General features: G+C 37.7%; 1 protein-coding gene across 6 annotated transcripts in view; it reads right to left on the bottom strand.

The window, feature by feature from the left end:
• The window catches only part of anks1ab (ankyrin repeat and sterile alpha motif domain containing 1Ab), a 39,201-nt gene that overhangs the window by 12,953 nt on the left and 3,495 nt on the right, over nucleotides 1–22,753 (bottom strand). For all 6 annotated transcript variants that reach the window (XM_073870500.1, XM_073870499.1, XM_073870503.1 and 3 more), the window contains 9 exons: nucleotides 12,785–12,851; nucleotides 6,186–6,301; nucleotides 5,197–5,295; nucleotides 4,299–4,445; nucleotides 3,461–3,568; nucleotides 2,482–2,652; nucleotides 1,583–1,714; nucleotides 1,042–1,113; nucleotides 863–946 (listed from right to left, as the gene is read on the bottom strand). In XM_073870500.1, coding sequence (XP_073726601.1) covers nucleotides 863–946; nucleotides 1,042–1,113; nucleotides 1,583–1,714; nucleotides 2,482–2,652; nucleotides 3,461–3,568; nucleotides 4,299–4,445; nucleotides 5,197–5,295; nucleotides 6,186–6,301; nucleotides 12,785–12,851 — 996 coding nt within the window. The remainder of the gene's footprint in view (nucleotides 1–862; nucleotides 947–1,041; nucleotides 1,114–1,582; nucleotides 1,715–2,481; nucleotides 2,653–3,460; nucleotides 3,569–4,298; nucleotides 4,446–5,196; nucleotides 5,296–6,185; nucleotides 6,302–12,784; nucleotides 12,852–22,753) is intronic.

Below are 22,753 nucleotides of genomic sequence, written 5' to 3'. Positions count from 1 at the left end.
AAACTTATTTTAAGATTTTTTTCATACCCCGGTGGAATTTTTATTATGTTTTTTGTTTGTTTTAAGCACAAATTCACTTAAATTTTTATATATTCTTAGGTTATTTTGCTCATCAAGAAAATATATCTTGATTTAAGAATTGTTAGTATTTTTGTCTTGTTTTAAGTACAAATATCTTATTTATCCCTTATTTTTAAATCCCAATGTTGAAAGGCATGTGTTCTGATCAGCCTCCGTTAAGCTTGTCTAATAATATTTTTTGATAATTATTGATATTCGATGTCCAAACCATTGGTTCATGATCTTGTATTATAAATCAAAGTTGACTTTGTTATGGTGTGATAGATGAACAAAATGTTCTTTACATACACTGCAAAAAAAATTATTTTTAAGAAAAAAATTCTTAGTATTGTTGTCTTGTTTTCAGTAAAAATATCTAAAAATTCTTACATTAAGATGCTTTTTCTTGATGAGCAAAACGACCCAAGAAAATAAGTCTAGTTTTTAGACCAAAAATATGACATTTAAGTGATTTTGTGCATAAAACAAGCAAAAAAATCTGCCAATGGGGTAAGCAAATTTTTCTTGAATTTTTTTTGAATTTAGTGTTTAAGAAAAATTTTCAAGATTTTTTTGCTTACCGCATTGGCAGATTTTTTGTAAGTTTTATGCACAAAATCACTTAAATTTGATATTTTTGGTCTAAAAACTAGACTTATTTTCTTGGGTCGTTTTGCTCATCAAGAAAAAGCTGTAAGAATTTTTAGATATTTTACTGAAAACACGACAAAAATACTAAGAAAATGTTTCCTTGAAAATCATTTTTTGCAGCGTACAGATGATGGTTTGATGGATTGGTTACCTTTGTGGCTGCATCAACAAACTTGACTCCTCTGTAGGTGATATGAAGAACAATGACAGGACCTTTCCGGTGGTCCTTAGATTTCTAAACATAATAGGGGAAAAATCTGATCAACGCACTCTGAAAGTGACTTATTTAAAGTTACAAAGATAACAAAATGCATATTTACTAATATATACCCTGATTCTAGCACACGCCTCCTGTGTAGACTCGATCCCTCGTAGATCTCGAATGATCACTGAGCCCAAATACTGGAAAATATAACCACGAGAATAACACATACTTCACAGATTGAATAGAAAAATAATTACAACTAAAACTTTTTTCTTGCCTAGCAATTTATCACAACAATAAGAAGTGAAATACCCAAACATAAGTTTATTCTACTAAGCTGAATTGGTAATGCACATCTCCATACGCTTATTTGTTTAGCAGATGTTTATTATTGTGTCACTGCATACAGATCCCAGAAATATCCACGATGTCTTGTGAAGTCTTGCATGTACAGTATTGTGTAAAGCCTTAGGCACATTTGACACAGATGTTTATATATGAAGGAGTCCTACAACAGACGGTAAGATCTGATCTCACCATAATCAGATCAGTCTGGGATTACATAAAGAGACAGAAAAGCAAAGAAAGACAAAATCCAAGATGGTCGAGTCACGCATGCGTTTTTACTGTCAAATAAACCTGTTTCGATATAAAATCATCACTCACTCGGGCCTCATAAATGCAGGACTCTGTAATGAGTTTATCAGGGTGATGGTGCCAGGTGGAGACGGTGGTGTATGTGGCGGAGTGGCTGGATGGACGAATGCTGAAACGAGACTGTCGATCTGCGTGCCGATCCTAAAGAAAAATACAACAACGTGTGAAGTTTGTCTTGTAAATTGTCACTTGCATTTTAATAAAACGCTTCTAATGTAATGTGCATTGACACTCCCTCAACTGTGGTAAAATCACTGTAGGGGACTCGATGGACTTTTTATTAAAAAAAATACCAAACAATGGGTTTAAAGCGCACGCTCTGGATGTCCATCACTCACAGTCTCGGTTTGAAATCAACAAGGTGGCAGACTGAATAAGGCATATTAAGAGCTGGGAAGAGACTCTAAATGTGCTCGGCTGAAGAAAGGAAGTAATATGGCATTAAAGGTGCAGTGTGTACATTTTAGGCGCATCTAGTGGTGAGGTTGCGAATTGCAACCAACGGCTCAGTCCACTGCTCAACCCTCGCTTTTGAAAGGCATAAAGAAGCTACGATAACCACCACCGGACAAACATTTCATCATCGGAGACAACTTAGTAAAAAAGTTTGTACGTTAAGGGCTTCTGTAGAAAAATGGTGGCACAAAATGGCGACTTCCATGTAAGGGGACCCTCTGTGTATGTAGATAAAAACGTCTCATTCTAAGGTTATAAAAACATAACGGTTCTTTTTAAAAGGTCTTCATACACCCCTGATAATATAGTTTTGTATATCATTTTGCATTTCTTTCAAGAGATCCTTCTAAAAATTACACACTGCACCTTTAAGGTAAGTAAATTATGGGCTAATTTTCACTTTTGTTTCCCATATTTCACTCAATCGGTCACTGTATTACAGAATCACTCACGTGCGAGCGTGACCGTTCACCAAAGGAGCGGAGGGAGATGGTGCCGTCCTGGTCCAATGCTCGACTCTTTCGGCCCGATTCCCCCAGTGGAAGCAGCATATCCATCGAGCGGCTGGTGTACGGGTCCAAAAAACCCAGTGATGATGTGTTCTGAGACAACAGGTCCTGAATCTAATAATCACAAACATAACTGAAGGCTCTATATATGTGTATTGATCAGGTTTTGTGAAGAACAGGGTTCCCACACCTTAGTTAACTTCAAATTCAAGGAGTTTCCAGGTCCAATATCCTCAAATTCAAGGACTAAATGTGGGGATAAATTTTAAGTTAGAGCAAGGTTACCATCGAGTTACCTTTATAAGATACATTGTTACAGTTCTCTTTTGAGGGAACTCGCGCTGCATCACTGCGATGACACTTTGGGGACGCCTGCAGGGGTAAGTGTGTCTGAATGTGTACATCAAATTTAACCAATGGTGAGGCTTAACCACAAAGACAGGGTGACGCGGGAGCCAGGAAGTATATCACTATCTGAAATATTGCCAAAGACGGCGTTACAGGGACGCAGGAAGTATGGCAAGGGAGACGCAGCGTCTCGTTCCGTTCTCAGGGAACAACAGTTACATACGTAACCCGAGACGTTTTCATGTGTCAAACACAACTTTGCAAAAAAACATTTTGTTATGAATCAACATTCAGATACAAAAGATATAAGCATTTAAAGCGAACAGTTTAGCACGTGTGCTTAAAAGTCTAGAATTTTTATGATATCATCGTACACTACACAGGGAATAATATGGATTTTTTTCCCAGAAAACTTCTTGCATAAAATAGATTTAAGCACTTTCAATGACCTGTATCTATGTATGTATTTTTTTTTTTTAAACTTCCCAGGGCCTTTAATTTTTCCCACCCCAGATTTTACAAACTTTCAAGGATTTCAAGGACTCGTGGGAACCCTGGAAGAAACACACATCACCTTAAGCTGGGCGAAGCGGTTTGATTTCGAGGGTGCTTCTTCATAGGGTCGCTCCGCTATTGACGCAATGATCCTTTTTCTGTGACCAAGCAGGCCGATTTTCAACACCTGCATAGAGAAATCACAGTACGCATACTTCATGTGAAGTCACAAGAGAATCATGATCACCTGGACTGTACAATGATACACAAAGATATTGTTATATACACACTAGTTGCACTTCATTACCATTAATTTTGCACAAATTGAAATAGCGAATTGAAAATGCACCCAATGGAAACACAGCAATTTGCATAAACTCCCATATATCGCAAAAACGTTTTTATGCACAAGCTGCGTTTTCTCTCCAAATTGAGCAAATTGACGTTGCGAATTGAAAACACAGGCAATACGGTCAATTTCCATTGGCCGTATTTTTAATTCGCAATGTCAATTCGTGCAATTTAAAGGGCAATGAAAACGCAACTACAGGTAAGGTGGTTTTTCATGCAATTTGAAAAAGAGATATATCGCAAAACTACAATGATCATGTCACATGAGCACTCTTTAAATGTGGCATGGTATGTTTGACAAGGACAAGACTTGGTGTCACAAGAATCGACAATCACATGACATCAATGTTTTAGTTGCAAAACATCAGTAAATGGAAATGCTGTCATTTCGCAATAGTTTTTTGTCATTTAAAAAATAATGCACAAATCTTTAACACAAACACAGCTACTGACAGATGCAGACTTTGTCTTTGTAGTATGACAATGAAAACAAAATAGCCAATAGACAGAGACATTGTTCAGTGCACAATAAGGCATTTTGATTCGTCAAATAAAAGCACACGTACGTTGACGATTTCAAGTTCCCATAAGTTCTTCACGCAGTCCAGGGTTCGATAACCGCTGGAGAGAAAGTTGTGCAGATATTCTCCAAGACCAAGAGTGTCCAACCATGAAGACAGAGACGTGCTACCATCACACCCCAAAGCTTTTACCTGAACACATGTAAAACATCCACCAACTGTTATATACAGTAAGTATTTTGGACAATAAATTTACCAAAAAATGATGTGTGACCATGAGAAAACTGAAATCATTTACTTTTTAACACCGTGTCGGCTTCATTGGCTATGTTAATGGCGAAGCTAGGTTTAGTTATTCATAAATGAACCGAAATAACATTAAGGTTCATTTTTACCAAAAACCTTGAGAATGAATTTGGATTAACTTGGTTTTTACTGAGGTAGACAAACTACAGTACAGATATTTTATTACTGAATGCCGTGTTCGAATTATGTCAAAGATTATGGGGGTCCACTAGCTAAGCCCCCGTCAACATTTTTTTTTTTTTGGTCAACGCTTTAATCAAAGAAATTACTCTTAACTAAAACCCTAACCATTTTTACGCCTATATTATAGTTTGAGAAGCCTAACCCAATCCTAAATTAAACAATCTGTCAATTCCTTCAGAAAACAGCGTGAGGCGCTTACACTTAGTTTACATTTCAGACAAAATCTTTTGGATTCGTTTATTGCAAAATTGGGACAAATAATGAACAGTATCGCTTTGTAGCAGCACAGTACAAGAATTTTAAATTCATGTAGTATATTAATTTTAATAAATAATATTTTCTGCTTCATACAAAATAAAAGTCCCTCCAATTCAAACACTGATTTAATACAAATACTTTTTAGGGTCACTGTATGAAAATGAGTACTGAATGTGAAAGGACTCGGTAACTTTACCTTTGGCAGGGTTTTAGCCGCATGAAGGATTTTCTTTCTGTGTCCAGGATCAGTAATTCCAATCTCTTGAAGGTCCTCATCTTCCATCACGTTACTCCCCTAAACAAGATTCATGTTATTTCAATTTATAAGAGCAATACAACGTTTAATGGAAGAAAATACATATTTTTTTTTGGGGGGGGCAATGTAAAATTATTTTGGGCCCAAAGTAAGTAAATAAACAGTACTGTGCAAAAGTCTTAGGCCACCACCACCAACTTTGTTGTTTTAGCAAAGTTTTAATGTCCATTCATATTTACTTATCACTCTTTTTATTAAGATACAAACAGACATAAAATATAAAACAATCACCAGATCTTAATGGTTTTTTAGGCATCAGTCAGTATTTAGTGTGACCTCTCTTAGCACTTAACACAGTGTAAAAAATACAGCATTTTGTCAAATCAATGTAATCTGTTAAGTTAAATTAACACAAAAATATAAGTTAAACCATTTCAACTTGTTTTTATAAGTTATGTCAACAGGTCACAGGTCAAAATCTAAAATATTGACTTGCAAAACCAAGTTAACTTTATTCTGCATTTTATTTACAGTGCACATCTTCAGCTTTTTTGAGACAGTCCTGAAGTCATTTTTTTCATTTAAGTTATCCAGCAGTTGCCTGTTGCTCAAGTGGAAGGAAAGTTTACTCTTAATACTTTTTTTATACTGTTTTTAATACTACATACAAATTTCTGGTTGTATTCTAATAAAGAAACTGAGAAATAATTATATATGCTTACTATACCATTATAATTTAGTGGTAGCCTAAGACTTTTGCAAAGTATTTTTTTTTTATTCTTGGAGTGGGAGTAGGCTGGATTACAGCGTTCGATAAACTACATCAGCTTTATGCCTTTAATTGGATATGCGCCTTCAAACTCCCCCGGCATTGACCAAACTGCCACGTTGATCAATGAGGCCCTTTCAGACATACAAAAGCCACTCACCATGAAGCGCAGGTCATCGAAGCCGTTGAGCACCAGTTTGCTCTCGTACTGAGGGAAACCCACGTGTTCCAGCCACTCCCCCACCGACTGCTCCAGGACGCGGCTACCCGCTGCATCTGCCGACAGAGCATGTCGTTTGAGCAGCGAAAAACCGTTCAGCCTATAGCAGCGGCACTCGGAGGCCGAGATGTGACATTGCCACATCATCTTCGGCCAGCAGAGCTGAGGGCAGCAGCAACAACAGCAAGGCAGTGTCCAGGCTTACGTGACGGGCTCCGCTTAAAGCAGGGCCCAGGATACACGGACAAAACTAGTGAGGGAGAAACCTCCAGAAGCCCTCGCCGGACTGGGACGAGGGCCAGGCTGAATGAAGAGTATGGAGGTAGACCTTGGCTGGTAGTCCTTTAAAGAATAGAGTCAAGTATGGGAGATCTTTCAACAGGGCACAGCGATGTTAACACAAGTTTCCTTAAATACGATTTACGACTACCCGGCTGTGCAAAGAAGGATTGTGAAAGTTCAAAGCTTTTGGCTTGCAGCAAAATATTAAGATCTACAAGACGCTAGGAAGTCGCAGGAAACTTCGTGCATGCTCGGCGCCCTTGAAAGACACATTCCAGCACGATGCAAGGCCTAATAAAACAGAACGGGCAGCGATGGGCCCTTCGACAAAACGGTTATGTTGGAAAATAAGTCAAATAAAGAGTTCGCTACAAAAGTCATTGATCCTCAAACCAAACAGCCCAACTCTTTGATCAATGGCGGCTCTTTCAAACGGAAATCTTTGCGCGACCCCGGATCATCCTGCGAAACACCTTCATCGCACATTTTCCCATTTCAAGAATCCACCCACTGTCTTAAAGCCACCTTCTCCAAAGTAATCCAAGCTTAGATGCACCTGGCTGGGTTAACATACCAGAACCAACAGAGTGAGGTAAAGCCAAGCTTTGATCCTATAAGGTGAGCTCCAATAATGGACATTTGACCCCTTAAAAAACCCTGTTGGGGCTCGTCTCTTTTTTGCAGCCCAGCCCACTCCTCCAGGTTCCTAAGGTTCTTGCGTTCCAGTCACGGTAATCCAGTCCTTCCGAGCGTAGACGCACCTCGCCACGCTAACATACCAGTACGGAGCGCGCCATCAAAGCGAGGTACAGCCAAGCCTTGATCTGGCAGAAATAAGGTGAGCTCCAACAACGTACAGATAAGCCCATAAGAAAGCCCTGTTGATGTTTCTTTTTTGCAGTCTAGCACCCAGCTCTGGTCGCTCCGTTCTTCCAGCAGACGTTCCTAAGGGTCTTGCGCTCGGGGGCAAGGTTTGCTGCATCCCTGATCCAGGAACGCACAGTCACAGCGGCAGCTGCATTCGGCGCTCACAAAGCAAAACATCCAGATGACATACTGCTCCTCCAGAAAGCCATCGGTAGCGCGTCGCCTGCACGTTTGCGGCTGGCAATCACCTTTTGCACATCTCATTCATTCACTCGCCATCGTTACCTCTCACCGTTCTCTCGCTTGCTCTTCTTTGATTGGCCTTTTACCCCAATTCTCATTGACAGAGTCCTCTCTATGAGCTCTGCAGGGCTGCCATATGCTGTCTGACGCCGAGTGCCGCTGCACGGCATCTACGCTCTGTTCGTTCCTAAATCCCCCTCCCTCCTGTCTCCCTGCCTCTCTTTTGCTATCTGTCTCACATACGCACACACTCTCTCGCTCGTGCTCGCTCTCTCTCTCTCTGTGGCGATCAATCCCCCCCTTCTCTCTCTCTCTTCCCCTTTATTTTTTCCTGCTCCCCATACTGATTAAAATTGCACGCAGGCTCTCTGATCTTGTTGGTGCAGAAAGGACACCATCAGAGGAAAGAGCAACGGAGAGACAAACCCCGAATCACACGCTACTGTGCCAGGATCAGCCGGAGAAGATAGAACCAGAGAAAACGTACAGGTCCCACTGTTTTCCCCCACACTTAAGCACTCCGAGAGCCTCTGCACTCTCTCTATGAAAAATTAAATCGCGGCCAAGCTACATACCACGGTAAATCATCAGAGGAATTAAATTCATGAATGTGTCACCGTACGTTTGTCGTGGAGGGGGCTGGGGCCGCATCTTAAACGGAGTCAGCGGAAAGCGCCATGCACCTAACGCAGCCTAACCCGCGCTCACCTTCATATCGAACACGTCTCATCGTCACAATCCAACACACGTGATCGAAGCATAATGTAGAAAAATACGAATTTTGCATGCAGATGTGTCATCCGCATTTTCACGGCATTGCGTGATCACATTTAATGCATGTTGGGCATTATCTGCATGCAGCTGAGAGCAGGGGAATCATACGAGCTGTCAGCCTGCCAGGCCATTATTCACATCTGTACAGACATTCGACTAAGCTGAAGATGTAAAATACATTCAAACTGCTGAAGGCTCAAAATAATGATTGAAGGCGCTGGAGTTCACAAACCTGTTCGACCATATAAGCATTACGAAAAGGTTGTTGAGTTTGTGACATTGTATTGTAATTTCTCAAGGGGTTCTCAACCTTTTGCAACTTACAGCCCACCAATGATTGTTTAAAAACATTTTGAGGACCACCTTTCCTAGTATCAATGCAGAAAAAACAATGCATTGTGACATTTCTTTTGTGTCATTATGAAGTCGCTAAAGGTATCCCTGTAGATAAACGAGGACTGCAATTGCTTCCAATGGATAAATAAAACCACACAAATATAATTTCTAGCAGAATAAACAAGTGGAAGATGTAACGGTGGACTTTTAGGCTTAGATATTAATTCAATTCAATTTTATTTATAGTTAATTGTTTCAAAGCAGCTTTACATTAATAGGTATAGACTTTATATAGATATAGACTTTATATTAGACTTTATCTTTATTAGTTCTTAAGGGTATTACTTTTGAGAAATTACATCTTTAAAGGTAAAATATACAGGCGCAGAAAAAATTAAGAGACCACTTCACTCCTAATAAAAAAATATGTTTTAATTTATTTACTAAAAATTTAAATGGGGAAAATTGCTAAAATAACAAAAAAGATTCAGATTTTTAATAGGCCTACTACTACGGAGCCCCTAAGGGGACATGGAGCAAAAATTAAATAAAGTTTTGTTTCGCGTTCGCCCTTGAAACTATATAAAACGTGCGCACGTGAAACTATCGCGTTTAGTTTCACGCGAAAATTCTGCACATGAAGGTTTTACGTGAGCACATGAAACTAAACTTAACTTCATTTGATTAACCTAAACTGTCACCTTAGGGGCTCGGTATACTGCAAATAAAACAAGGTCAAAATAATTTTTTTAAACAACTAAATGCTAAAGTTTTATATGTATTTTAGGAAAATTCAAAAGTGAATATTTCATTGAATAACCCTGATTTTTAATTGTGTCTTGTCATGCTCTCAGTCTTTTAGATTGCTTTTGGAAGACTTTATGTGAAGTTTGCTTTTGTTGAAATTTAACAGAATAAATGTAGAAATGATGATGAAAGACAAAACTGGAATGGTCTCCTAATTTTTTCCAGCTGATGTATTAAAAATCCAATGATTTAAAATGTGTCTTTATTTGACGCATAAGGCAAACACCGAAAGTTTCTTGCACGTCACAAAAGGTAAGGGTATCGCACACCGGAGTCACAGCTGCCACCAGTGTGTTGGAAATTTAAATGTGGCGCAACGCGGACGTGCTGTTTGCGACTCCCTTAACGTAATGTCACTGCATATGAATAAACATTCGTTCTATCTAACGTGACGTGATTGACGTTGCGATATTCAAACATAAATGTGCATTTAGATCATGCATCTTGAATTCATATAAATTCATAAGAAACATCAGATGCAAAAATAAAAAAAAAGATTTGTCAATTGAAAAATAAATAAACATCAATGTCTACCACTGCCTACGCGGCCCACCAGATGGCGCTTCGAGGACCACCAGTGGGCCGCGGTCCACCGGTAGACAATAAAGGATGACTTTGAATGAAATTAATGCATTTATATCTACGCACTAAAATTTTGTTGAAAGTAGGTTGATTTTTTTTCTTCGCCCAGCGAAAATAACCTCACTGACCAATACGATCCAAAGATTTTGGGTCATGAGCTTAGACTCATTTGTAAACACCCTGCGCCTGTAACACAGGGACAATTTTGGTGACTGTTTTTCTTTAGATGATACTATTCATATAAAAAGTATTTTTGTTGGCAGCAAACATCACACGCAAACTCCCATGAGATTTTTGAGGACACTGGCTTGTACAACAAAAACCCAGTCTGTTTCTTTGATGAGACTCTGCTGTGCAATTTCATAATTATTATCTCTCAGAAATCTCCATTAAAATATAGTGCGCCTGCTCCATATAGTTGCTACCTTGGGAAGCACTGCGTAAAGGGAAAAATATCAAGTCCTAATTACTGAGTATCGCTGTGATGGCCACGGTTAATGGATGTCATCTCATCTTTGTAAAGTAGGCCCTTGACACCAACTGCGTACCAGAGGGTGTCCGTGTCAAAATATAAGGTACAAAAATATCACACGCAAACTAAATTGGGCTGGAAAGTGAGAGTATGCGCTTCAGAACGTGTATGGGTGGTTGTTAAAGATGGCAGTGAAATAACGCCAGGGATGATTCAGACGGAGCAAAGCTTTGTGGAAAAACACAGGCTTGTCAAAAAAGACTATAGTTAGAGATTGTATTTTATTATTATTATTATTATCTTTTACCTTTATTCAGAGACTTTATGGAGAAGATCTTTGCATGCACTTAGAGGGTTTTGCAGCGAAAGACAGTCAAATTTGATACTGTAAATACTAATGAAATGACTACAATGACATTTGTAAAAATAAGGCATTTAATTATTGACTAATAACCATTTCATTGCCAATCAAGAGAAATGACTAAACGTAAACACAAGAGCCTGATAAAAATGCTCATTAAAAAAAACGCCAGACGTACTTGGAGGGTTTTGCATCTGAGCTCTTCAAATCAAAACTTTATTTTAGCATCTTTAATGTAGTCACCCCTTTGAATCTCTCCTTCTTATTACTTGGTCCATGTTGTTGTTTCATTTGTCTTTAACACTAATTACAAAAGGATACACCTTCAGATTAAAATGTTTCATGAGAAACATTTTAGTTAAGTAACCAAAAACTTTTGACTGGTGCATACTTGAAAAACAAAGAATAAAACAGCAAATGCTATCATTTTTCTTTGAAATGTAAAATCTTAACAGTTAAAGTAATCCCTAGATATATATTCAAGATATTTATTATTTTTATTCTTCTATGATCTTTTCAATGAAACAGAAGTAGTGATTATCTTATTTTCCCAGCCGTGACATATATTCGACTTCTGAAATTGAAAAAAAGGAGGGCTTGATTTGAATTTGTCCATCAAGAACTGATCGTTTGAAGTTGGGTCATGTTGCTGTTTACTTGTCGCCATACCCCATGACCGGAAGTAAAGAAATATAGTTTCGAGGAGGGAAGGAAATTTGTCTCTTAACTCTTTCCACGCCATTGATGAGTTAACTCCTTAATTAAGAGAAAACGCTTTCCTTCCAATGACGAGTGTTTCTGGCAATCAGTATTTCCACTATTATCCACCAGATGGCACTCTTACCCAACTTATAAAACCCAAAAGCAATCCTTTAGGGCAAACAGTAAAGGGCTCATTATAGTTGTGTGTAGGTCCTACGGCGTAAGTTCTGCATCGGTTTTCATTTATACTTTTGCGTCGTCGTCCGCGTCGACGTGCAAACACATGCGCAGACCGCTGGTAGGCAGTATCCACCCTGTAACCACAGTAGCAGCGCGACCGGCAAAGAAGAAGAAGCTTGGCAAGTTAACCCACAAACAAAGAAGAAACAGCAACTTGTGATTGATTTGAGAAAAGCAGCAATGATGGAAGTAAATAAACAGCGACTTTTGTTGCAGTTTGAGTTAAATCACTCCTCAACACGTACCTATGACGCAGTTTTTTACCTGACGGGAGGGGTTCTGGTGGACCAATCACAGCGCTTGCGGTCAGCGTAGAACTGACACGCTGTTAAAAAATTTGCGTCAGGCTACGCAGACCAGGCTACGGGTAACCTCCGACATAGCTACGGCTTAGAGCTTACGCACGACTATAAATCGGGCATAAGAACTCCATGTATGTTTTGATCATCGCTCTGAATATGATCTCTATCAAAAGTTCTTTACAAAAATGCAGTTATCTCAGCATTTTGCTTAAAATTTTGTATTTTTGAAGAAACCTACCCATATTTGAGAGGTGATAAAAACAGAACAAATGAAGGTAGGATGAAATGTTGTTTTTTTTTCTGTTTGAAAGCAGAGGGTCTGTCCTTTCATTTGATATATTGTATGTTTATATATTTATATATTTAAAGAAGAACATTTTCTGGAAGGCATTAAACTTTTTTAAAAATCATAAAAAAAAATTCTTTTAAAAATACTACAATATTCCATCTTTTTTGTTTGCTTTTTAAAGCAGCCCTTGATTAAAACCCCACATTACATTTCAAGTAGAGTTTAAGTTTGCAGTCACTTTTTTTACTGTGTCCCTGCATCATGAAGACTTCTCATATTCACCTTCCACAGCTGGTTGAAGATCCCCGGAGATCTCGAAGCCGGCAATTAGAGTCATGATCTTTTCAATCTGAGACAAAACAACAAGAACAGAAGGGTTATAAAATGTAATTCAATATTTCATTTCGCTGTAATCTGCCATGACAGGTTACTCTTCATCAGGCATTGTTAGATATGATTTTAATACATAATGCATATTTGCTGTTTTGCCAAGACCCTGTTTCTAAATCCAGAAGAGCTAAATGAGTAAATCTTTTCTGCATTTCACTTGAATTACATAAAGACCTTTATACTGTGTTGGTTTAAAAAACAACCAAAATCATAAACTAAATAGTCATGTTCACATTAAAAAGGTATAGATCAGCAAAAAAAAAAAAACCTAAACAAATGAATGATCTATTATTCACATCTTCAATCATTGGAGCTTTAGGACAGGCCCGAAATAGAAAAGCATTGTTTTTTATGTAATATTTAAAGTCTGAAGAAGTCATCTGCTGTCTGCTTGTGGCATCAACATGCCGTCAAACCCCTGGATTCATTAAGGAGTCAGATGCCACGCTCCACGGGCTTGATCCCCTCTAGCCATACAGACCTTCACATTTCCATCTCGCAAGTAACCTACATACTAACCCGTCAGTGCTGGTTAGTGCTCTATACACTCTGAGTCTATCTATTATAGAACGCACATTACATCATCACACTATCTCATGGTAGACTTCCCAGAATCCCTGAGCTGCCAGTTAACGTTTTAGGATTTATCAGTGGTTATGTATTCAGAGGTCATTTTATAACCTAGCTCATATAAAGGGGAGAAATTCTCAACTTTATGTTAAAGAGAATGTTGGTCGATTTGAAATATTTGATGAATTCATTCATTTATCTATTTGTTCATTTTTATTTAACCAGGAAGGTCCTGTTGAGATACAATATCTCTTCTACCAGGCACTCCTTGTCAAGATGCAAAACCCCAAAAATTATACAATGTAAAAACATTTTGCTGATTTAAATTTTTTAAGTTTATTGCAACATGACTACATTTTAACTTTTCAAATTATGATTTATAGCAATCAATAGGCTTTATGCCCAGCTGCACTACTTTCTGAACTGGAGCCAGCTCCTTGTTTCCTGTCTGCCATTATTGGACAAACTGATTAATCCAGGTGTGTCTGATTATTGTTGTTGTGACGACTGAGGTCAGGCACACCTGGATTAATCAGTTTGTCCAATAATGGCAGACAGGAAACAATGAGCTGGCTGAAGATCAGGAAGTAGTGCAGCTGGGCATAAAGCCTATTGTCAACATTTAAAATAGTATTGTGACAAAAATAATTTGTGAATTATTCACCTTAATATTGTAATTGGGATTATTATTGCCAATTAATAGATTTAACATTGAAGTTTTGAACTGTCTGTAAAGCAGCTGCATGGTCAATTCTAAACATCCAAAAATAAATAATAATGTCAATAACAAATAATTATGGGAGTTGTGTTAGTAAAAATTTCAAAATGAATGGCTAAAGGACACGTCAACTTATCAATTTTAAATCTCTGATATTTGGTGCCCAAACATACTGGTGAAATAACACAAATGGACAGCTGTAATGGAGGCTTTTGGCGATTTTGTAATTGTTCTTCGATTAATTGTGCAGCCTTAGTACGTTGAAATGTCTTGTAAAGCTAATTTGATTAAAATGATAAATAATCTGTTTCTGAAACAGTTGACATAAAATTAAAATATTTTGGTCTGATTGTGAATAGACACTTTTAGAATTAATTAATCTGTCTAATGTGATCTAAAAATGTGCAGATTTTGAAAAACATTGTTAATCAAGAATTCACTTAAGTCTAGTCTTCGAAAATGTGTAATAAAGATTTTATACAGCCCTGCCATGTGCCAGAGCGGTAACAAGATTACAAGCCTCTGAGATCGCCTTCAATATACAGTAATGGACCGATCGCAACGCTTTGCTGACACCACACAGAGCGTTTGATCAAAGCCAAGCCAGAACTGAACTGAACCAAAACCATATCATTACCATCACACACTTATTTTGCAAACAATTCATACGGCAAAAAACAACAAATAGCATTAACAACATCATGCACAGCTCACTACTGTCCACATTGCTTTTGTATACATGCTTGCATTCATTCAAATGCAGAAGAAAAACTGCTGATGTAAAATAATGCCGGATGAACATGCAGGGCTCCACGTGGCTCCCAGAAGATCTCTGACAGGTGAAAGCTTCTTCAAACCACTTCTTCTCTCCCGTGAACATCTTTCACTTGCCATCTAAAGATATTTTCCCCTGACATCTTCCGTTTGCCTATGAATTATGAAGAGACTTATATTGCCATCTGTGGAAAGCATGTTTGACCGCTCGCTCAAATGCAAAACAACTTTAAGATTTTCTGCAGAGGTGCTGAAACATTTACATGCAGCCTATAGGCATGTATGAAGAAAGGTTTCCTTTGCATAAATGAATGTTTTTGGTATTAAAATGATTGTTTTAGAGTCATATAAACATTTGGCGTGAAGGTGAAAATGAATTAACGACTTTCAGGGTTCCCACACCTTGGTTAAATTCAAATTCAAGGACCTTTCAAGGACTTTCCAGGTCTAATACCCTCAAATTCAAGGACAATGGGCTCTATCTTAGCAATGCAGCGCAATGAGTGACGCAAGTCTCTTTTGCTACCCTGCGCAATTATAATTTTCACGTTTAGCGCCACGTTGTTTAAATAGCAAATGCATTTGCGCCTCCTTCTGGTCTGAAAACGAGGTGTGTTCAGGCGCATTGTTGGCGCGTTGCTATTTTGAGGCAACTAAAATAGACTACGCCATTGACCAACAAAAACCTGCTCTAAAGTCTAAAGTCAATGGCGCAATATGTTTTTTGTTATACTTTTGTTAAAGAGCGCATTAGTAATATGCGCCTAAACGGGACGACAACGCGGGTTTGCTTAACACATACATGAATGCGCAGCAGCACAAAAACGCTTTTAAATATGAAATATTAAAGGATTGAATGTAAAAGATTATTATTGAGTCTCTTGGACATAAATGAGGACTAATTATGAGACGTTAAAAGGCACAAAGAGCTGCTTCACTTGTAGCCTGGTAAGTAAATAAATGCTTTGCTTTAAACAAATGCTTTAATCTGTTTTTAAATGTTTTATACCTCATGGATTTATTGTATATGATGACTCTGTACCTGTGGATATGGTGAGATGAGAAACATTTTTAAGTAATGCTTAAAAAAAACTGACGCTGTCCAAGTGATGAACCTTGCGGAGAGCCGTTTGTAAATTCTTTATCTCCTGTTTGTTACAAATAAAGTATTTTTACAGTACAAACCTTTTCTTACATACTTGTAAATTATTTTTTGATGATATTGGATAGCCATACATTTAAAGCAATTAAAAGCCTGCTTTTTTACGTCCATGACTAAATGAAAACGGGTTTTAAAGGTTTTATTGAAAAAATAACAATTTCAATACAAGTGAAGAACAACACAATTATTTAACGTTAATCTTAAACTGGGGATCTTCTTCCTCCGCTTAGTTTTTCCGTTTACAAAGTTCGTCATCTAAATAGGGATTAGACATAGCGCCAGCGCGACTGGCTTTTAAAGGGGATGAGAGCTGAGACTCTCATTGGTTTATTGCACGTTACGCCCAAAATACTCCCATTAATCATTAAAAAATAGGACCAGCCCTTTTCAACCATGCGCTCGGTGCACAAACCATTTTTCCCGTCGTTAAATTAGCAAAAGTGGATTCGGACACGCCCATTTAGACGTTGCGCTGTGCGCTTTAGACAATGCGCTTAGATTGTTAAAATAGGGCCCTAAATGTGGGGACACATTTCAAGTTAGAGCAAGGTTACATCGTGTTACCTTTTAAGATACATTGTTACAGTTCCCTTTCGAGGGAACTCGCGCTGCGTCACTGCGGTGACACTTTGGGGACGCCTCCAGGGGTAAGTGCGAATGAATGTATATATCAAATTCAACCAATGGTGAGGCTTAACGACAAAGACAGGGTGACGCGGGAGTCAGGAAGTATATCGCTATCTGAAATATTGCCAGAGACGGCGTTACAGGGAAGCAGAAAGTATGGCAAGGGAGACGCAGCGTCTCGTTCCCTTCTCAGGGAACTACAGTAACATACGTAACCCAAGACGTTTTCATGTGTCAAACACAACTATGCAAAAAAACTATGCAACTATGCATTTTGGTATGAATCAACATTCACATACAGAAGATATATAAGCATTTAAAGTGAACAGTTTAGCATGTGTGCTTAAAAAGTCTAGAATTTTTATGATATTATCCTACACTACACAGGGAATAATATGGATTTTTTTTCCAGATAACTTCTTGCATAAAATAGATTCAAGCACTTTCAATGACCTGTATATATATGTATGTATATTTTCAAAAACTTCCCAGGGCCTTGAATTTTTTATGCCAATACCATGATACTTTGATATAGGCTACTACTAATTCACCCATTTATAAATCACGGCATATGTCAAAAAACATAATAATAGCCTGGTACTGTTTTGTTAGTGGCATTTTTTGATTAATATAAAGTAATCAGCGATTTAATAAAAATTCAATAAAGTAAACATCAATACCAGCATATTACAGCACCACACCACAGAGTCAGCATCTAATCTCCACACACTCAAATTTATTACGTAAATATTTTACGCACTTCGCTTTCAATAAAAGTTACTGATGTGAGCAAAAAATGTCTCTTCACGCATTTATAAATGCTGATACAGCCGTTTTGCAGGAATGATGTCCGCTGTCTTGCTCTCTCACTGAACATTATAGGGAGCTATGAGCTGGAAAGAAGGAGGTTTTGTATTGGTTTAAACAATGGGGCTATGTCATCTTCTGTCCATCCTCCAGACAGCATTTTTCCAAAGCCACTTTCTGTCATTTTCTGTCTCGCTCTCTCTCTTAGATTTAGTGGATGAGTCCAAAAACAGTATGTTCTTAGACAGCGCTCTTGGCCCCAGTTTGGCTTGATTTCACTGTAAAGATGATCTGACAGGAGTTTGGTTTGTGATCCTTTCATTTCCTACTGTTTTATAAAGCTTGGAGTAGAAATTTAATCACATTTGCTCTTTTTAAAATGTGTGTTTTTAGTAAACAGATAGCTTGGCTATAAATTTTAATGGAATGAGCCATATCAGCCTATTTTTACACATTATTATACAACGAACAAATGTGATGCAGCATTAAATTCTCTATCAGTAGCTATGTATGTAAATTCAATTCATCAGAAACGATTGATGGAAGCACCAATTTCCCTTAAAGGTGCTGTGTGTAGATTTTTGCGGCATCTAGCAGTGAAATTACCAATTGCAACCGGGTGTGCCTCATATGTCTTGAAAAGTAAAGCTTCTGACTCTTTGATCGCCCCCTGGTGGCTGGCTGCAGTACAAGTCATAAACCGCGCCCTCTCCATTTAAACCTTTTGGTCCTTTAAGGTAGTTCTTATCACGCTGATATATGTTCAATTGTTCATTTTTGTGATAAGTTTCATTTTAGCTAGTAATTTGATGCTATAGAAATGGGGCGTGTTCTTATGATTGGCGTGGTTGAATTGGGCGTGCGAGCATTTGGGCAGAAGTTTGATACCGCGGCTCCGCCTCCTGCTCCACGGGTGATTCCTTCTGCGCATGCCTTGGCTCCAAACTGACGTTTTTACGTAACATGACGGCGACTGTGGTCGGACATTTTTAGCTTCAATTCAATACAATGGAAGGAGGCAACGTTGCGTCGTCCATCTTTTTTTTACAGTCTATGACTGCAACCAACAGCTCAGTCTACAGCTCAACCCTCCCTTTCGAAACGCACAGAGAAGCTACGGTAGCTGCCACAGGACAAACATGACATTGTCTGAGACAACGTAGTGACGAAACACACTCTCTAGAACAGTTTGTCTGTTTATGGCTACTGTTAGGGCTGCACGATAAATCGTGTGTGATTGTCATGCACATCTCGTCAGAAAGGCCGGTTCCTTGATTAGTAGTAAATCGCCATCAGCTGCTTTCAGATGGAGTGACATTTTTTTTTTAAATATCATAATCGCAAGCGATTCATCCGCGACATTTCCCCTCTTGTCAGTGAACTACGGCTCTGTGTAGTAAATGCCCAACCCAAATGCCGCTCGATCTGAAAGCAGCTGATGGCGATTTATTACTAATCAAGGAACCGTCTTTAATGACGAGATGCGCATGACAATCGCATGCGATTAATCGTGCAGCCCTAGCTACTATAGAAACATGGTGCTACAAAATGCCGACTTCCATGTAAGGGGACCTGTGGTGTATGTAGATAAAAACGTCTCAATCTAAGGTAATAAAAACAATACAGTTTATTATGCAAGGTCTTTATACACCATTGATAATATAGTTATGTAGATTATATTGCAGTGCTTCCCAAACTGTGGCCCGCGGCCCCCCAGTGGGCCGTCGCGGTACTGCGGGGAGGCCTTGGCTAGGATAAATCAAAATATTAAAATAATTAAAATATTCTAAGGGCCCGTTCACATGTAGGTTTTTGTCACATGACCTGCAGTGCGCTTGCAGCATTCTGAAAATCTTGAAATGTTTTTAACCTTGATGCGGTGCGGACACGCCTGGAAAAAACGAGCACGTCGCACCGCGTGTGTGTCCCGTGCGCCGCTTCTATTATGAGCGTGCATACCGCGTGCCTACATTTCAAATGATGAACTTGAGCGTGCAAAAGATGCAATATGTGAATCACCACTAATTGTTCTGAAATGTGATTTTTCCCTCCCCATAAACATAAAGCATATAAAACAATTCCCATTATAGTGAGGTGAGATAAATGGTTTTAGATTTTATTTAATTCATTGCAACAGATTTGTGAAATATGTAGCTTAAACACTTTGCATTATAATTGAAAATAGTATGCAGAAAGTATGTAGTGTTATGGATTTAAATATATTTGTAAAGAATGTTTACGTCATCTTTCACCAGAATATACAAATATTTCTCATAATTATTTAATATTGCTCATAGTATTGCTCTTAATTCACATGAGATTCTCAAAAAGTGGTTAATAAATGTTGATAATTTTGTGCAAGGAGACAATCTGCTTTATTAAAAATATATGTAATGTACAAATGGGGGGCTATGTTTTTGGGGAGACTTACTATTCTGAATTTTGGGAAGCTCTGTTATAATGCATTTCTGCCAATACACACTCTTAAAATTTACACACTGCACCTTTAATTTACAATAACTGTTTTTTGTTGTTGTTGTGCAAAATATGAGATGGAAATGCATTTGACGAATAAATTCTTATGTACCAAACATTAAACCCACATGACTAATCGGCTGCCTCCGCTGTATTTAACAAGCCCTGGGTCAAAAAGGGTTGAGCCTTGCCACTGGGTTAAATTAACCTGGGAATATGTTTATATTGGACCCAACAATGGGTTAAAACAACATAGCATTTCAGGTTGTAACAATCCATTGCAAAGTCCCTTTTTGACCCAACGCCGGGTTGAAAATAACCCAGCATTTTTTAGAGTGTAAGAAATGGTTATTTTAGGAACCATTCACTAAAAGGTTCTTAGGGGACCCAAAAATAGTTCTTCATGGCATCACTGCAAAACCTCTTTTTAAAACCTTTTCTTTTAGAGTGCATTGTGAAATGCTGCCATTTTAAACCACACAAAGCTGTACTTTACTACAATCGAAGGGGTTTTAACACTTACCATCACACTACAGCCATACTGTAGTTAAAATCCCAGAACGCCCAACCACGAGTGCCCAACTGATTCATATCATCATAGAAAATACTACTGCATTTGTCTGGTCAATAGCCTGCAAGATATCATTAAAGCTGATGGCAAGAATAATCGTAATCGATAATTTAATCAGCATGTACGTTCATCATTGTCACGCAGTTAAACTGCTGATTTAACAGCGTGAAGGCAGCGACGACGGTGCTCATTCTGCTTCTGACTGACGCTCTCGTGCGAGAGGAGAGGAGCTGTTATAGATGCAGCGTGGGCCGACCCCTGGGAAACTTCCTGAGAAGATGCGGAGCGACAGTAAAGGCCCAATTAGCCCTGTGTGCTGCGGCCAGCACACAGCAGAAGGACTGATGGGTCCAACCAAGCGTTCAGCATTCAGCCACCGGCGCTGATACTGTCAAGACCGCTGCCTCCGCCTCCCTCCCTCTTCTGCTCATCCTCTCATCCTGCTGTGGTTCCTGCCCCACCCACATACAGCAGTGAGGACTTTTACTTTTAAAAGCGTTACATTATAAAAGTATTTATAATATAAGTAACTATAGCTTATTAGTTGTTTGTTTAGAGTATTTCGTAACATGCAAGTTGTGTACTGACTTGTAATATACGATACGGCAAAAAGATTATAATTTTTTGGCCAAAAATATATTCAATTCAATTTTATTTATATAGCGCTTTTCACAATAGTTCATTGTTTCAAAGCAGCTTTACATTAATAGAAACAGTGAAAAGCACAGAAAAGCGACAGATAGCACAACATAATACACGATAGCATAAGCAGTTAAATTTGCTGCGGCTATGACTCAACATTATAAGCGAGCGTATAACTAATGTAACGTCTAGAAGAGGAAGCTAAGTTAAGCCCAAGAAGGCTGCCTCCCTGGGTTAAAAAACCCCCTAGGAGAAAAAAAACCCGGGCTTTTAGCCGAGGAAATCAAAAAAAGTCCTAGGAGGTAAAAACCCTTGGGATATATATATATATATATATATATATATATATATATATATATATATATATATATATATATACACACATATAAACGGATAAGGAGATTAAGCGGAGATTAAGCGGGTTATATAATAAATAAACTTGTGGAAAGTAAAGCTTAATTAAATTTTTTTAAATATTTGAAAATATATTCGTTTTAACGTTCATATTAACATATATTTCAAAATGTATTTCAGGGGCAACAAATACATTTCTAGTTTTACAACCCATGTGGCAAAAAAATAAAGGTTGCATAAAATGTATATAGTATAAGTATAAAATATAAAATTAAGTCTATTTTTGTTCAAAATATATTTAAATATAAATTTTTTAAACCTGTTATGTTATCAGGTTTGTAACATACAAAGTTTTTCTTCCAATGTAACGTAAATATGTACGGAGCCCCTAAGGGGAAATAAAGTTTAGGTTGGGTGCGCACGTGAAACTATCGAGTGCGCACGTGAAACTATCGAGTGCGCACGTGAAACTATCGAGTGCGTGAAAGTTTCACATGAGCAAGCAAAACTAAACTTTAAAAGAAAATTCTGCACAAATCTGCGTGAGTACGTGAAAATAAACTTTAGATTTTTTTACTCCAATGTCACCTTAGGGGCTCGGTAAATATGAATGCTTTAATATATATATTTTTTTAAATATACAAAATATATAGGTGAAAAATAAATTTTTGTAAACATTTTTCAAAATATATTTCAGTACATATATATTTTTGGCCATTTTTTTTATTTTAAAATATATTTAATATTATATTTTAAAATATATTTTTTGCCATATGGGCTTCTTAGAATTACACAAGAAGATTTGGATACAAACCCAACTAATCGTTTGCGGAATAAAAGTTTTGTTTACATCATATAAATACTATGTGTGTACTGTGTATAATAATTATGTATACATAAATACACATACATGTATAATTTTAAGAAGAAATATATTTATAATTGTATATATAAATATTTACATATTAAGTATTTATATATAATATAAATTATATATAAATATAAAACTGTATACATGTAAATAAGGTCACGTTCTTTCTGATCCCATTATTTAAACCCTAGTTAGTGTGTAATGTTGCTATAATAGCATTAATAATACCTGTAAAATCATAAAGCTCAAAGTTCACTGGCAGGCGATATATTTTCTTTAACAGAATTAGC

The sequence above is a fragment of the Misgurnus anguillicaudatus genome, chromosome 8, assembly GCF_027580225.2.
Source record: "Misgurnus anguillicaudatus chromosome 8, ASM2758022v2, whole genome shotgun sequence".
Taxonomy (NCBI): Eukaryota; Metazoa; Chordata; class Actinopteri; order Cypriniformes; family Cobitidae; genus Misgurnus; species Misgurnus anguillicaudatus.
This window is presented reverse-complemented; position numbering and strand designations above follow the sequence as displayed.